Source organism: Chiloscyllium punctatum, chromosome 52 (genome assembly GCF_047496795.1).
Source record: "Chiloscyllium punctatum isolate Juve2018m chromosome 52, sChiPun1.3, whole genome shotgun sequence".
Taxonomy (NCBI): domain Eukaryota; kingdom Metazoa; phylum Chordata; class Chondrichthyes; order Orectolobiformes; family Hemiscylliidae; genus Chiloscyllium; species Chiloscyllium punctatum.
Window position 1 is genome coordinate 13,023,496 of NC_092790.1, and position 17,110 is coordinate 13,040,605.

The window sequence follows — 17,110 nt, forward strand, 5'->3', positions numbered from 1 at the left end:
TGCAAGCTCATTTCAGATCCAATTTGCTTGAGACTCCAAGAGCCGAGTTTGGACCAATCTTTTATATGGGACATTGTCAAAGGCTGTCGGGGTGGTCTGTACCTGGCCAGAATAGAGTGGCCCATGTCTGTTAACACAAACTGGCCTTTAAGAATTAAACAGCAGGATGTGAAGTGCAATGGCAGGCAGAAACTACACCAAGCAGCCTACTCGCACAGTAAGGCAGAATGATACCATTGAACAAGCCACTCCGAGGACAGTAAAAAGAATCCAGCCTGTTCCCATTCGAAACAGATCTGACAAACAGACCGAAGATCCAATAAATGAGTAACTCCAGCCACATTAAATGAAAGGATAATTGTCCCAGTTAATGGACAGATATCAGGTGATAGTTACAGTCCATTAATCCCCTCAAACACCTGAGGGTGCAACAGCTAAAGTTATCTTATAGTATTCAGTTTCTTGAAATAAGTTAGAATATTAAAAATTAGGTTCTCATAAAGAGACGTAGCATCATCACCGTAGTTTCCAGCATAAAAAGTAGATGCATAATACTAAAGCATAAAGGGGATAAGAAGCATTTAAACCTGGAAGTGAAGGTTAGTTGGCTTTAGATAATGACTTCTCTTACACCCAGAACACAATAGATTGCTCACAGCCCATTAATCACAAAGTGCTAATAGTTGGGATAGCTAAATTACTTTACATTTTGTAACTGAGTTTTTATAACAGAAATTAAAATTACAAGTCTGTGGCAAGTAAGTCAAAACAATCTGTCCTTTTGTTTTTCTTCATATAATTCGGACAGTGGGGAATATATCAGAGGATAAAATGGAATACAATGAATAACCGCATTCAAGCTGTCCTGAGAGAGATAAGCTAGACTGAGAGAAACCCGAGGCTGTATAGAAAATAACTTTGGAATGTGAACGAATAGGATGCATAGAAAGATCGCAAGGCCTAGAGATTACAGTGTCCTATAAACTCAGAGTTCAGGGGATCCTGGGGCTGTCCACAGAAATGCCCATCATTGATTAGGTGTCTCATTGAATAGGGTATGCAAAGTAAGAGGGAGGAACTTCATAATCAAGTTGTATGTGATGGTTATCAGAATGTTTATAAACAACATTGTTTTTTGTTATAAAAAAAACTGTCATGGACCTCTCTTCTGAGGCCAGTCTCAGGGGAAGATAATTTGGCCCTCTCCCTGCACTAACCCATTTCTGCTTGCAATAAGCACCTACCACTTGCCTGAATGCTGCCTGCCTGCCTGCCTGCTGAGTCTTTCCTCCCTGGTCAGGGGTTACGTTTCGACAAACGCCTTACAGAGTCCATGTAAACCACGTCAACTGCACTACTCTCATCAGGACGTTCCATTGCCAGGACTGGAGGTTTTGAGTTAGGGGGATAGGCTGAACAGGCTGTTGCTTTGTTCCATGGACTGTTGGAGAATGAGGTGTGACCTTTGTACAGGTTGAGAAAATCACGAGGGGCATGATATGGTGATAGCCAAGGTCTTTTTCCGAATGTGGATGAGTGCAAAAATAGACGGCACAGGTTTGAATTGTGGTAAATAGATTTTAAAAGGGCCTGTGAGGTTACTTTATCACATAGAGGGTGGTGCTTGTATGGAATGTGTTACAAGAGGAAGTGGAGGTGGTGGGTACAATTACAACCTTTTATAGGCACCTGGATATACACAAGAATAGGAACAGTTTTGATGGATATTCGCCAAATGCTGGTAATTGGGACGAGCCATGATGTGGAGGTGCTAGTGTTGGACTGGGGTGGACAAAGTTAAGAATCACACAACTCCAATTTGTCGTACACCAGGTTAATTTGGAAGCACTAGTTTTCAGTGCACTGCTCCTTCATTACTCTGAAAGCTAGTGCTTGCACGTAAACCTGTTATACTATAACCTGGTGTTGATATTTTTAATTTAAATGGGACGGGGTCAGATTAGGATCTCTGGTCAGCATGAACAGCTTGGACCAAAGGATCTGTTTCTGTGCTGTATAACTGTGTGACTCTCTGAAGGCCGGACCTTGGTATCACTACTCCCAGTTAGACTCTGCACTATCAGAGGTGCAAAGGTCCATTGCTTTTAACTTCTTGACTCTGAAGAACAGCACAGATCCGTTCTTTGACAACGTGCTGTGGTTTCACTTGTCTGTGAATCCTACAGATACAGTCAAAAAAATAAGGTCTTTCCCATTCACTTCAGGAAACATGAACTGAAAACTCTCCTTTGGTAACTGGCTGTCCATTTAACAGTAAACATTTAAACTGCTCAGCAGCACAATGCAGGAAGAATGAAGCAGGATCAATCGAGTGTGGGCATCCTTCCTGTATCATAACAACTGTTTCTTTCAAAGGTCATTTTTATACATAAAATCAGTGCATGTACACAACAGCCCGAGTAGTCAGCATTAAATTTTAATTTCCAAGTTTATCACTAGACAACATGGCTCTAATCTGTTGACAGTCTGTGAACCATATAAGTGAATGGAAGAAACAAGATTAGTGCTGCACTCGCAGAGAAGAACAGCAGACAAAAGCAGAATGACGGTCATTCTGGACAAAGCAGAGTACATCCAGAAAGTGCAACAACTACTTGCAGATACCAACACCTACAATAAGAGAGAGTTTGACCCCACCCCACAGCTCACCAATAGGATAAACAACACACTGAGGAAACTGTAAAAAAAACGGATAGATAACCAGGTTTGACTTACAGAGAATGAAACCTGAAACCAACACCACCCCCAGATTCTATGGACTACCTTGAAGTGCACAAACCAGACATCCCACTCAGACCCATCGTATCGCTACCAGGGACACAATCACACAAACTGGCCAAAGAACTACAACAGAAACTGAAACACCTGATCAGTGGATCCAGACACCATACAATCAACACAGGATTTCTTGGACATCATCAGAAATATACATATAGACAAGAAAGAAACTATGGTCTCATTCAATGTAACGGCACTGTTCACCTCTCTCAACAAAACCCTAGCCAGAGAAACAATAGCCAACCTGCTGGACATACAGAACAGACAACAAGATGGGGAAACTATAAACAAAGACTGCATACTCAAACCACTGGACTTGTGGCTCACAACACACTTCACATTCAACAACCAAATATATGAACAAATCAATGGCACACTCATGGGCTCACCCATCTCTGGACTCATAGCAGAAGCTGTAATGCAAAGATTAGAACAGTCTTACCACAAATGCAACCCAAACTCTATTTCAAAATAGCTCCGAAAGCTAGTGCTTCCAAATCAACCGATTGGATTTATAATCTGGTGTTACGTGACTTTTAACTTGGCAAACAATACATAGTTGTCCACATCTTTCATCGCATGCATTTTCATCTGATTAAAAAAAAATATTTGCAATGCGCGGGTGTAATCCGATTTTTCAGAATGCAAAAACCTAAACACTTGCTTTGAGGCTTTCAGAGGGAACCGAGAGAACGCCAAAACAGCTGCCGGGTTGAAATGTGATGATTTTGCTGATAGAGCGAGAGCAATAAGGGAGGACAGCTTGAAAATATCTTCTAAAAGTTGTTAATTTGGAGATGCCGGTGATGCATTGGGGTGCACAAAGTATGACAATCACACACCAGGTTATAATCCAACAGGTTTAATTGGAAGTACACTCGCTTTCGAAGCGCCGCTCCTTCATCAGGTGGTAGTGGAGGGCTCAATCCTAACAGAATTTTTAGCAAAAGTTTACAGTGTGATGTAACTGAAATTATGCTTTGAAAAATTGATTCTGTTAAGCCTTTCATCCGTTAGAATACCATGATAGTTTCGCGTCTTTCATGTGTAAATCACATAACTTTTTTTAAAAAGTTGCATTCTCAGGTTAGCTGTTAACAATGGTGAGACCGAGACAATGTTATCTGCACAACGTGGTCGCCATCGCTACTGAGCCGGAAGAATGTTGTGTGTTGCTTTATCAGGAGGCCGGGGTGCTACTGAAATGTGAAGCGACTGCAGTGTTTGGCCTGTTTCGTTTCAGCTTCTTAAGGTTTAGAAAATTACCCACTCAAGATTAGAAATGGATGGATACAGGTCGGCAAATGAGGGAGAGACCGATCGAGTGAAGTATACATTTATAAACCCAAGTAAATTAAGATACGAGTATTTTATAAAAGTTCCTCCGTTTTTGTACTTCCTTTTTCAATATAGAACACACACTTTTGTTTGTAAACTGGCGGGCTTTTCAAATTGGAAAGTAGGCGGTTGATGATTTGGCGCCGGTGCTTTCCGCCCTCCTCCTCCCCGTGCCCTCTCCGGATTGGGGAATGAGGCAGATATCTGATTGGGAATTGAAACAACATTAGGAGATGCTGAACAATGGGACCAATCAGAGACGGCCGCCACACCATTCCTCCCGAAGATATAAGAGGCCGCAATGTGGGCGGAGTGCAGCATTCTCTGTGACGGTGTTTGTTAGATTGTGGTCATGTCTGGAAGGGGAAAGGTCGCGCCAAGGCGAAGTCTCGATCGTCCCGGGCTGGCCTGCAGTTCCCGGTGGGCCGTGTTCACAGGCTCCTGAGAAAGGGTAACTATGCTGAGCGTGTGGGTGCCGGAGCGCCGGTCTATCTGGCTGCGGTGCTGGAGTATCTGACGGCTGAAATCCTGGAGCTGGCCGGCAACGCGGCCCGGGACAACAAGAAGACCCGCATCATCCCCAGGCACCTGCAGCTGGCCGTGCGCAACGACGAGGAGCTCAACAAGCTGCTGGGAGGGGTGACCATCGCTCAGGGCGGGGTGCTGCCTAATATCCAGGCCGTGCTGCTGCCCAAGAAAACCGCCGCTGCTGGATCCGCTAAAAAGTGAAGAGAGTATTCTTGAATCTGACAACCCAAAGGCTCTTTTAAGAGCCACTCACAGCATCTGTGAAAGGAGCTGAACACTCCTGTCTGTCTGATTGAATTACCTTCCTTTAACTGATATCGGTTTTAGTCCCTGTCTTATTCCTAATGACTGTTCACCGTTTCAGCCGTAGTACAAGGAGCGTAAAAAGTTTATCTTGTAATATTGATACAACGCAATCTTAACAGTGCTCGGAGTACATTATTTTTATTTCTGGGGGTGGAACAGAGGGAATAGAAGGGTTTATGCCCGAAACGTCGATTCTCCTGTTCCTTGGATGCTGCCTGAGCTGCTGCGTCTTTCCCGCAACACATTTTCAGCTATGATAACAATGGTCAGAGTGTATTTTTTTTTATTGATTTGTCAATGTCTGTGGTCGCTTGTGTTTAATCATCGTCTTATAAATGCGTCACTCAGTTCCTGTACTCGTCGCTCGCAGGCAGTTTCACGTTATTTAGGAAGAGTTGAAGTGCCCAAGAAAACCGCCGCTGCGGGAGCCGTTTTAAAAAGTAAAGACACCATTCCTGAATCTGACAACCCACAGGCTCTTTTCAGAGCCACTCACGGCAGCTGTGAAAGGAGCTACAACGTCTTCTCTGTCGGATTTATTTTATTTTTAATGGGGAGAAGCTTGAACTTTTCACATGAGATCAGTCAGTTACTCTCGCCTTGTTATTGAATACTTGTGGTTTGGAGATGCTGATACTTTACTGGGGTGTATAAAGTTAGAAATCACGCAACACCAGCTTATAGCCCAACAGGTTTAGTTGCAAGCACTCGTTTTCGGAACTTCCATCACGTGCTTGAACAACTGGTGTCACTGGCTCAGATAATGCCTTTCAGGTGTACGTTGCCCTGTATGAGACTCTCTGTGCCACAAGGGTCAGATAGATTCTAATCTAAAGAAAAAAAAATGGATTTACAGGTTCTTACAGCTTTTGAGCGAAATACACACACACAGTCACTCACGGTGAATCTCCCTCATACGCTCGCACATACTGTTCCTCAGTTCGGCATGCACTCTCTTTGATGTACGCGTATATTTAATTACACTCTCGCGCGCACACACTTACCGTTTCCCTTCCCCGTATCCCCACTTCCCCATTACCACCCCCCCCCCCCCCCCCCCCAACACCGGCAAAACACACAGCCACATGTAGAATTTGGACTTGCAGAATGACAAATGTCCCCGATCGGGTTTCATATTCGCTTTGATTCCATCAGGAAAAGCTGAATTGACCCAATGCAATAAGTACACAGTCGATATAGCAAATACTACTGAGCGGACCCTATCCCTCTGCGCTTTGTTCACTAGTGTGTTTATAGATAGACTTTCTTCTCTGCCCCCAGAGAGAGAGAGCATATTAAATACCCGTGAGTGATTTTTTTTCAGCTGTAAAAGGAGGGAACGGGGTAAAGTGAGATTGTATGAACTACACTTTCGTGTTTAACTGACTCCCCATTAATGCTTTACTCAGCTCCGGTGCACTCCCTAAAATACGATACCAACGTCCGCAAGTAACAATTCCATCGCTTGGCGCGAAATCTTTCCCATCCCCCAACGACAGGCCATATGAAAACCGAGACAGAGAGAGATTCGCGGGAATTCACAATCCACGAACACCAGGTGATGTTAAAATTATATTTCACAATCTGTCATAATAAATTCTGCGAACACAGGAAATCTCATTAGATGTGACTTCACTGCACATGTCAATATTGCCTATAACTCATTCCGTATGTACTTCCTTATTTTATAATTACAATATTAATGCACCCCATCGTTTCCCGCTCTCTCTGGATGGTTTAGTGGCTCTGAAAAGAGCCGTTGTGTTTCTCTCTCTCTGTCTGTCGGGGTGAATGTGCAGGGACGGCCAGGCTCCGTTTAGGCGCGCTCCCCGCGGATCCGGCGGGCCAGCTGGATGTCTTTGGGCATGATAGTGACCCGCTTGGCGTGGATGGCGCACAGGTTGGTGTCCTCAAACAGTCCCACCAGGTAAGCCTCGCTGGCCTCCTGCAGGGCCATCACCGCTGAGCTCTGGAAGCGCAGGTCGGTCTTGAAGTCCTGAGCGATCTCTCGCACCAGCCGCTGGAAGGGCAGTTTGCGGATCAGCAGCTCGGTGGATTTCTGGTAGCGGCGGATCTCCCGCAGAGCCACCGTGCCGGGCCTGTAGCGATGAGGCTTCTTCACTCCGCCCGTGGCTGGAGCGCTCTTGCGGGCCGCTTTGGTCGCCAGCTGCTTGCGGGGAGCTTTCCCTCCGGTGGATTTGCGCGCTGTCTGCTTGGTTCGGGCCATTCTCTCCAACTCTCTGTAACACACACACAGGCTGCTGCTGTCAATGCTGAGGCTGCTGCGGTGCTGCCTGTTTAAGGGAATGGAGAGCCCGCCCTAGAGCTGGGATTGGATACAGCCCTGTCCCTCAACCCACAGAGAAACAGCTCCGGAAGGTACAGAAAAGGCAGGAAAAGGATTGTTGGAGGTTGATTGGATAACGTGAAATGACAGTTGGTCAGTTTGAAAATGCCCGCCGAATTCACCCTCTCAAACCCGGAAATCAAATATCATAATAAGAGATATTACGCCACTCGTCCGCAATTCAGATACTTTGTTGTGGTGGTATTCGCCGAGCTAGGAATTTGTGTTGCAGACGTTTCCTCAGGCATGTAGGAGAGGCTCCCAAACACTGAGGATGTCACCTAGACAGGGGACGAAACGTCTCCAAGACAAATATCCAGCTCGGCGAACAGAACCACAACAAGCTACAAATCTTGTCACAAACTTTGAATTCAGATATTTTATTGCAATCGATTAAAACTTAGTTAGCTGTCAGGGCAGACAGGAAGGAGGGATTGTTGCCTGATCTGTCTGGCGGGGTTTAAAACAGCTCAAACTGAACAACCGAACGTCTACCCGCCGTTAACAACCCTGCCGATTTAAACATCTTGACATTGTACCAAGATAAAATTACAAAAACCCTACCAAGTCAATGTTTTATTTCAACCAGGTTATAATCAGCCGAAACGCAATTTAATAGCTGCTTGAACGGTGTGTAACAGGCACATGGAAAAAACAGGCTCTGAAATCATCCGCTGTGTCGCAACATCAAAACTCATGAAATTATCGTTTCTGGAAGGGTCAATGAAATACATTTACCGCAATATGTAACAACAGTATCAGAGCACAATGGGAAGTTAAAGAACCGTTACAGTATACACTCCCTATACATTGCTTTCCCCGTCCTCAGGTCTCCGCTCTCTCTCGGAGGGTTTGGGTGGCTCTGAAAAGAGCCTTTGGGTTCGCTGGAAAAGGGTCGCTTTATGCTCAGCCTCCGAATCCATAGAGAGTGCGGCCCTGGCGTTTCAGAGCGTACACCACATCCATGGCGGTGACCGTCTTGCGCTTGGCGTGCTCAGTGTAGGTGACAGCATCCCTGATCACATTCTCCAGAAAAACCTTCAGCACCCCGCGGGTCTCCTCGTAGATCAAGCCCGAGATCCGCTTGACACCGCCACGGCGAGCCAGGCGCCGGATGGCTGGTTTGGTGATGCCCTGGATGTTATCACGGAGCACTTTGCGGTGCCGCTTCGCTCCGCCTTTTCCCAGGCCTTTGCCTCCTTTACCTCTTCCAGACATCACGATTCTTCACTCCAACCGCTGCCGAATGAGAGCGGAGCTCTCGCCCCTTCCTTTTTTATACAGCCCGGCCAGACCTGACTGAGAAAGAGCTGACAGAGAGTGAGAGGCGGGTCCAGAGAGCAAACTGAATGACAGACAGAGCAGGGAAATGGCTTTGATCATCCAGCTCCGCCTCCAGCTCACTTCAGTCCTAACTGTATCTGGGACTGAACCCTGATGAAGGGCTTTTGACCGAAACGTTGATTTCGCTGCTCGTTGGATGCTGCCTGAACTGCTGTGCTCTTCCAGCACCACTAATCCAGTATTTGATTTTGAGCATCTGCAGTCATTGTTTTTACCTTTTCTCCCCAAAGCTGACTGTTCCTGAGTAGAGGAGAGCATGCGTGAGGCCCTCCCCCAGCGCTGCCATTGAGGAGCATTTACTCAGTGAGTACAAGAGGTTTGTTTGAAACAGACCGCAATGGAGAGATCAGCGCCCAGGGAAGGGAGGGAACAGCAGGCTCCTTCCAGCAGCACATCGGGATGGGAGCCTGGGACAGAGAGGGGGTTCCGAGACCGGGATTGATTCGGGGTGAGTTCAGGGAGAACCGGGGGCTGTTTGTAAGAGCGGAGCAGGAACTGGTCCCGGAACTTGGAGTGAGCGGGTTGGGGGGAAGAAAGAGGCCTTTCTCGGGCTGTGTGTGGGCCTGCTGAGGGAGGCCTTTTAAATGTTGCAATTTTACCAGCCTGCACCACTTCTCCATGTGCCTCATGATGTTATAAACTTCTATAAAGTCACTCTCCAAGGGAAAACAGTTCTAGCCGATTCAGCCTGTGTCTATAGCTCAAATCCTCCAACCCAGATGAAGAATATTTACATGGAGTTTATCTGTGACTGAGAAGGACAGAATTAATCCTCGACTGAATAGTTGTCACGTACAGAGATGACAATTAAATAATGTGAATTCCAAACATACAATCTCTGCAGGTAGATCATGCGCTCCTCACAACACCTCCTTTCTGTAACCTACTGACAATAGAACTTGATAAACTTCTGCCCATATCTCATCTGCCTGAATATGTGATCGTCTCCATTTCCTCATTCAGACATCATTTTAAAAATAACAACATTCAGGGAAACATTCGGATGCTTTTTGTATATGCCTTTTGATACAATTGCTTGAAATGTTCATCTTTCTGCTGTAACTTAGTTAACTTACCTGAGCTAAAGGTGTCTGCTTTGTTCATCAATCTGTTCTGGTTTGTTTCAGCCATCTGATCAAACAGGGTCTCTGCTAATTTCACTTCAACTTTATCTGTACTCTTTGATCTTTCCTGTTTCAACTGGTGACTTTGTGACCTTCTTTCCACACAGTCAGGAAAAATCCCAGGATATGTGTCCTGCAATAGTTCAGTTTCCTGAATTTCCATTGGCTTTTCAACCACAGTCCGGTGGCACTCTTTCCGGTGAATCTGCAACATCATTAGCAAGAACAAATTGTATTCCTGGAGCTGAACGTTTGTGCAGTACTTCTACTATGACTCCTCCACTCTTCACTGGACACTCTCACCTCATCTCTTACAACTGAGTCTTTCTTGTTTCAACGTGAATTCCCATTATAGAGTCATAAAGATGTACAGCATGGAAACAGAAACTTTGGTCCAACCCATCCATACTGACCAGATATCCCAACCCAATCTAGTCCCACCTGCCAGCACCCAATCCACATCCCTCCAAACCCTTCCTATTCATAGACCCATCCAAATGACTCTGAGATGTTGCAATTGTATCAACTTCCACCACTTCCTCTGGCAGCTCATTCCATACACATACCACCCTGTGTGAAAACGTTGCTCCGTAGGTCGCTTTTATATCTTTTTCCCTCTCACCCTAAACCTATGCCCTCCAGTTCTGGACTCCCTGAACCCAGGGAAAAGACTTTGCCTATTTAACCTATCCATGCCCCTCATAATTTTGTAAACCTCTATAAGGTCACCCCTCAGCCTCCGACACTCCAGGAAAAACAACTCCAGCCTATTCAGCCTCTCCCTATAGCTCAAATCCTTCAACCCTTGCAGCATCCTTGTAAATCTTTTCTGAACCCTTTCAGGTTTCATAACATCTTTCCATATGGAAAGAGACCAGAATTGCATGCAATATTCCAACAGTGGCCTAATCGATGTCCTGTACAGCCGCAACATGACCTCCCAACTCCTGTACTGAATACTCTGATCAATAAAGGAAAGCATACCAAACTTCACTATCCTACCTGCGACTCCACTTTCAAAGAGCTATGAACCTGCACTCCAAGGTCTCTTTGTTCAGCAACACTCCCTTGGACCCTAACGTTAAGTGTACAACTCCTGCTAAGATTTTATTTCCCAAAATGCAGCACCTCGTATTTATCTGAGTTAAACTCCATCTGCCTCTTCTCAGCCCATTGGCCCATCTGGTCAAGATCCAGTTGTAATCTGAGGTAACCTTCTTCACTGTCCACTACACCTCCAATTTTGGTGTCATCTGCAAACTTACTAACTGTACCTCTGATGCTAACATCCAAATCATTTGTATAAATGACAAAACGTAGAGGATCCAGCACCAATACTTGTGGCACTCCACTGGTCACAGGCCTCCAGTCTGAAAAACAACCCTCCACCACCACCCTCTGTCTCCTACTTTTGAGCCATTTCTGTACCCAAATGGCTAGTTCTCCCTGTATTCCATGAGATATTGCCTTGCTAATCAGTCTCCCATGAGGAACCTTATCGAATGCCTTACTGAAGTCCATATAGACCACATCTACTGCTCTGCCCTCATCAATCCTCTTTGTTACTTCTTTAAAAAAACTCAATCAAGTTTGTGAGACATAATTTCCCACGCACCAAGCCATGTTGACTATCCCTAATCAGTCCTAACCTTTCCAAATAAATTTACATCCTGTCCCTCAGGATTCCCTCCAACAACTTGCCCACCACCGAAGTCAGGCTAACTGGCCTACAGTTCCCTGGCTTGTCCTTACCACCCTTTTTAAACAGTGGCACGACGTTAGCCAACGTCCACTCTTCCGACACCTCACCGTGACTATTGGTGATAAAAATATCTCAGCAAGAGGCCCAGCAATCACTTCTCTAGCTTCCCACAGAGTTTTAGGGTACACCTGATTAGGTCCTGGAGATTTATCCACCTTTACCCGTTTCAAGACATCCAGCACTTCCTCCTCTGTAATATGGACATTTTGTAAGATGTCACCATCTATTTCCCGACAGTTTGTATCTTCCATATCCTTTTCCACAGTAAATACTGGTGCAAAATACTCATTTCGTATCTCCCCCACTTCTGCGGCTCCACACAAAAGCTGCCTTGCTGATCTTTGAAGGGGCCCTATTCTCTCCCTAGTTACTCTTTTGTCCTTAAGGTACTTGTAAAGACCCTTTGGATTTTCCTTAATTCTATTTGCCAAAGCTATCTATGTTCCCTTTTTAGCCTCCTGATTTGCCTCTTAAGTATACTTCTACTTCCTTTATACTCTAAGGATTCAATCAATCTATCCTGTCTATACCTGACATATGCTTCCTTCTTTTACTTAACCAAACCCTCAATTTCTTTAGTCATCCAGCATTTCCTATACCTACAAGCCTTTCTTTTCACCCAAGTAGGAATATACTTTCTCTGGATTCTAGTTATCTCATTTCTGAAGGCTTCCCATTTTCCAGCCATCCCTTTACGTGCGAACATCTGCCCTCAATCAGCTTTCAAAAGTTCTTGCCTAAGATCATCAAAATTGGCCTTTCTCCAATTTAGAACTTCAACGTTTTGATCTGGTCTATCCTTTTCCATCACTATTTCAAATCTAATAGAATTATGGTCACTGGCCCCAAAGTGTTCCTCCACTGACACCTCAGTCACCTGCGCTGCTTTATTTCCCAAGAGTAGGTCAAGTTTAGCACCTTCTCTCATAGGTACATCCACATACTGAATCAGAAAATTGTCTTGTACACACTTAATAAATTCCTCTCCATCTAAACCTTTAACACGATAGCAGTCCCAGTCGATGTTTGGAAAGTTAAAATCCCCCTACCATAACCACCCTATTATCTTTACAGATATCTGAGAACTGCTCACAAAATTTGTTTCTCAATTTCCCTCTGTCTACTAAGGGGCCTATAATACAATCCCAATAAGGTTATCATCCCTTTCTTATTTCTCAGTTTCACCCAAATAACTTCCCTGGACGTATTTCCGGGATTATTCTCTCTCAGCACAGCTGTAATGCTATCCCTTATCACAAATGCCACCCCCCTGCTCTCTTGCCTCCCTTTCTGTCCTTCCTGTAGCATTTGTATCCTGGAACATTAACCTGCCAGTCCTACCTATCCCTGAGCCATGTTTCTGTAATTGCTATGATATCCTAGTCCCATGTTCCTAACCATGTCCTGAGTTCATCTGCCCTCCCTATTAGGCCCTTTGTATTGAAATAAATGCAGTTTAATTTATTAGTCCTCCTTGTCCCTACTTGCCCTGACTGTTTGACTCGCTTCTGCTCTCAACTGTATCCCAGTCTCAGCCTGATCTCTTCCGTCACTATCTCCCTGGGTCCCAACCTCAACCCCCACCTGAGTAAATCCTCCCGAACAGCTCTAGCAAATATTCTTGCCAGTATATTAGTCCCTTCCAATTTAGGTGCAATCCATCCTTCTGGTATAGATCACTTCTACCCCAAAAGAGTCACCAATGATCCAAATATGTCAATCCTTCTCCCATACACCAGTTCCTCAGCTGCTCTATCCTCCTATTCCTGCTCTCACTAGCTCGTAGCACTTACTCATACCTTTTCTGGCAATAGTCCTTCAGAGGTACATATATCCTCATCTTTTAGCATCGCAGATTGAGAGAATCCTTGTATTTCTTAATATTGGAACCTCTTAACCTGCTGCTCCTGGTCTATGCGACTAAACGTTACCTTCATAGTGTATGGTTTAAGAAGATCTGGGCATTTCCTCCATAAACAACCTTCGACCAGCTTGTACATTCTGGTGCAGTTTTCTCGTCTCCACAGAGCTTTCTGTTACCATTCCAAAAAAATTTCCCGACTTATCCTGTTTTCCTACATCCGGCTCCTCAGTGCTTTTCCCAACCCATCAACACCGATTTCATGTGGCCTACTTTATTGCAGTGAAAACACAAGAGCTTTTTCACTTCGTTTTCCCTTTCAAGGGTTTCCTTTTTACCATGGTAAATCATCCATATCATCTTCATAGAGATCTACTTTTCCCATTCCAGGTGAGAATTTCTCTTATCCACAATTATTATCCCTCATGGATTGAAATTGATGTTGTAAGCTCAACTTTGTTTTGTTGATCAACTCAATCCTCAGCCATTTCCGATGCCAGTCTTGCTGTTTTAACTCTCTGCTCTTCCACATAAATTCTCATTACTTCGGGAAGTGAATTTTTTAACTCCTGTCTAAGTGCCAATTTCCAAAGTTCAAACTCCCTATTTATTCCTTTCCTCTCTCCCCTTTTCTCTCCCTTCTCCTTCTTTTCTGCTTTTAATCGTACTTCAAACTGTTTTGTTTCTGTTGTCCATTCCTTGACTTTTGCCTCTAACTCGAGTTGTTTCATTATCAATTGAATGTTAGCCATCCCTAAAGATTCTGATGGCGTTTCCAGCAAATTTAAATTTGAGCTATTACTCTCATTATCGCCCTTTTCCTCATGGAAGGAGGCAGGTTGAGCTCCAGCTGGTCTGCTAATTCCGGCAGCTTGGCATTAATCCCTTTTTTCAAAATTCTGAAGACACTTCTTCCACCCCCAGAAAGCTCTTGATGACTCTCGGAGCCGTTGCTATCCCAAACACTGTTTCTTGATGAAGGGCTGATGCCCAAAACATTGATTCTCCTACTCCTCAGATGCTGCCTGACCTGCTGTGCTTTTTCAGCACCACACTCTAGTCTCTGATCTCCAGCATCTGCAGTCCTCCCTTTTTCCAGGCACTGTTAAAACCAATTAAATTTACCACCAGAACAAAAGACGCTAAGACTTACCACTCACTATCTCAGAGTCCAGCAACCCGAATCCCAAATCAGAACCACAAAACAAAACTCTGCAAACAGCCCCAGCCTTTTACGGAAAAGGCCAGACCCCGTTCAAAACTTTCAAGAAAGTAACCCAGACCCTAAATTTGCTAGTTGTTTTAAGTGGGTGGAACAAAGATATTCCAGGAGGGATGCAGCTGGTCAAACGATGTAGTTTTAAACAAAGCAGTATTGATTTCCAAAGTTACTAAATGACATACAAAAGAGAACAGAATATTGAATAACTTAATAAATTCGAAAACCCAACAGATTATATCAACTTAATGATGGTGTTTCCAAAATTTAATACAATCCCCATCAACACCCTTGGCACAAAAGGTAAAATCAAACACACGGTCTTACAAGAGAGATGTCAGGGAGAGAGGACCAGCATGGACCGGCTTCTTTGGGTTCAGCAGCTTTTTCAACTGCCTGACTGCTTTCAATCAATAGAAAGACAGCCAAAAATCAAATCAAACCTGGGAAAACTGAGCCACTTTTTAAAAATGTGGTAACTTTTTGTCTGAGGCTTTACCTGTCAGCTATAATCAGAATAGCCCTAAAACCCACCGACTCACACTTTTTGGAGCCTGTGTCTTTTACAAGCTTGTTAAAGGAGCAGCATCATCATAGCAGACTGGTCCAAGAAGTAAAACACCATGGGATACAGGGTAATATGTTGAATTGGATCCAGAGTTGGCTCAGTCACAGGAAAGAAAGGATAATGGTCAATGGTGGCCATTGTGAATGGAAAGCTGTTACAAGCAGTAGTCTGCATGGCTCAGTGTTGGAACCGCTGCCATTTATTCTATACATTAATGATATGGTGGGCAGATTTGTGAAATTTGCAGATGACACAAAAATTGGCCGTATAGAGGACAGCTGTAAGCTCCAAAACTATATCGATGGTTTGGTGGAGTGGGCAGGAAAGTGGCAGATGGAGTTCAGCTCTGATAAATTTGATTAGATTAGTTTAGATTACATTAGTTACAGTGTGGAAACAGGCCCTTCGGCCCAACAAGTCCACACTGACCCGCCGAAGCGCAAACCACCCAGACGTATTCCCCTACATTTACCCCTTCACCTAACACTACAGGCAATTTAGCATGGCCAATTCACCTAACCTGCACATTTTTGGACTGTGGGAGGAAACCGGAGCACCCGGAGGAAACCAACGCAGACACAGAGAGGATGTGCAAACTCCACACAGTCCCCTGAAGCAGGAATTGAACCCGGGTCTCTGGCGCTGTGAGGCAGCAGTGCTAACCACTGTGCCACCGTGCCACCCACAAGTGTCAGGGAATGCATTTTGGGAAGTCAGACAATATATGGGAATATACTGACAATATATGGGGCGGCACGGTGGCACAGTGGTTAGCACTGCTGCCTCACAACGCCAGAGACCCGGGTTCAATTCCCGCCTCGGGTGACTAACTGTGTGGAGTTTGCACGTCCTCCCCGTGTCTGCGTGGGTTTCCTCCGGGTGCTCCGGTTTCCTCCCACAGTCCAAAGATGTGCAGGTCAGGTGAATTGGCCATGATAAATTGCCCGTAGTGTTTGGTAATGGGTAAATGTAGGGGTATGGGTGGGTTGCGCTTAGGCGGGGCAGTGTGGACTTGTTGGGCCGAAGGGCCTGTTTCCACACTGTAAGTAATCTAATCTAATCTATTGAGGGGACAGGTGAAGTGAGAGATCTTGGTGTGCAAGTGCACAGGTTCCTAAAGTGGATAGGGTTGTATGGAATGCTCTCCTTGACTGGCAGAGGGATGCAACAGAAATGTAGGGAAATAACAATGAAAATGTATGAGACACAGGTGGCTACAACAGGAGTATTGTGTGCACTCTGGAGAGAGTGCAGAGGAGATTTATTAGAATGTTGCCAGGGCTGGTGAATTGTGGCTATCAGGAGACATTGGAGAGGTTGGGGTTGTGTTCCTTGGAACAGTGGTGCCATGATTAAGGAATACAGGGTGGCCCCCGTATCCCCAGGTCGGGTTATCCCACTGACCTGCGGTTTACTGTCGTCCGAGCATATAAAAGGGAATGTTCCGGAACCAAGGACCAGGAGGCTGCCGGGAAGGTATATTTCCATTTAAATCAATGGTTTCACACCTGTCTACAGTTTTGGGCTTCCTCCATAGGTCCTGGAACGTATCCCCCATGGGTACAGGGGGTCTACAATACTAAATAGTGAGCTTGATGATGAAGGAGCAGCACTCTGAAAACGTGCACTTCCAAATAAGCCTGTTGAACTATAACCTGGTGTTGAGTGATTTTTAACTAACTAGTGAGAGGGAGACATTAGAATAGACAAGAGGAACCTATTTCCTTTCGCAGAGAGTTCAAAAACCAGGGATCACAGATTCAAGCTAAGTGGTGTAGGATTGGATGAGGAAAAATGTTGTTCATGCAGACAATGGTGGGTATCTGGAATTCGCTGCCTAATTTGGTGTTGCAGAAAGAGACCCCAATTTTTTTTAAACAAAACTTCCCTGGAACTGCACCTCAAGTTTTGTAA

General features: G+C 44.9%; 4 protein-coding genes across 13 annotated transcripts in view; 2 read left to right on the forward strand and 2 right to left on the reverse strand.

Annotated features, from left to right (window-relative positions):
- The window catches only part of LOC140470734 (histone H2B 7-like), a 192,504-nt gene that overhangs the window by 161,192 nt on the left and 14,202 nt on the right, over positions 1-17,110 (forward strand). For 3 of the 10 annotated variants that reach the window (XR_011956641.1, XR_011956644.1, XR_011956646.1), the window contains exon 1: positions 8,733-9,110. The exons of 5 other annotated variants lie outside the window; for them this stretch is intronic. The gene's annotated coding sequence lies outside the window, so the exon portion shown is untranslated. Of the gene's footprint in view, positions 1-8,732; positions 9,111-17,110 lie in introns of those variants that run through there. 2 more of the 10 variants (XR_011956643.1, XR_011956642.1) reach the window with 2 other exon arrangements.
- On the forward strand, positions 124-4,930 carry LOC140470593 (histone H2A-like). Its single transcript, XM_072566647.1, has 2 exons — positions 124-217; positions 4,481-4,930. The coding sequence occupies exons 1-2, from the start codon at positions 124-126 to the stop codon at positions 4,864-4,866; spliced, it is 480 nt and encodes a 159-aa protein (XP_072422748.1). The 3' UTR covers positions 4,867-4,930.
- LOC140470920 (histone H3) lies at positions 6,603-7,295 on the reverse strand. Its single transcript, XM_072566857.1, has one exon. It carries the CDS (start codon positions 7,196-7,198, stop codon positions 6,788-6,790), a length of 411 nt encoding a protein of 136 aa, XP_072422958.1. The 5' UTR covers positions 7,199-7,295; the 3' UTR covers positions 6,603-6,787.
- On the reverse strand, positions 7,672-8,557 carry LOC140470884 (histone H4). The gene has a single exon (XM_072566829.1). It carries the CDS (start codon positions 8,534-8,536, stop codon positions 8,225-8,227), a length of 312 nt encoding a protein of 103 aa, XP_072422930.1. The 5' UTR covers positions 8,537-8,557; the 3' UTR covers positions 7,672-8,224.

Excerpts from the sequence above, each read along its gene's own strand:
- LOC140470593 (XM_072566647.1), top strand. The coding sequence starts at position 124 with ATGTCTGTTAACACAAACTGGCCTTTAAGAATTAAACAGCAGGATGTG. Across the intron at positions 218-4,480 it reads CCAAGCAGCCTACTCGCACA|ATTGTGGTCATGTCTGGAAG; the intron begins GTAAGGCAGAAT and ends GGTGTTTGTTAG.
- LOC140470920 (XM_072566857.1), bottom strand. The coding sequence starts at position 7,198 with ATGGCCCGAACCAAGCAGACAGCGCGCAAATCCACCGGAGGGAAAGCT.
- LOC140470884 (XM_072566829.1), bottom strand. The coding sequence starts at position 8,536 with ATGTCTGGAAGAGGTAAAGGAGGCAAAGGCCTGGGAAAAGGCGGAGCG.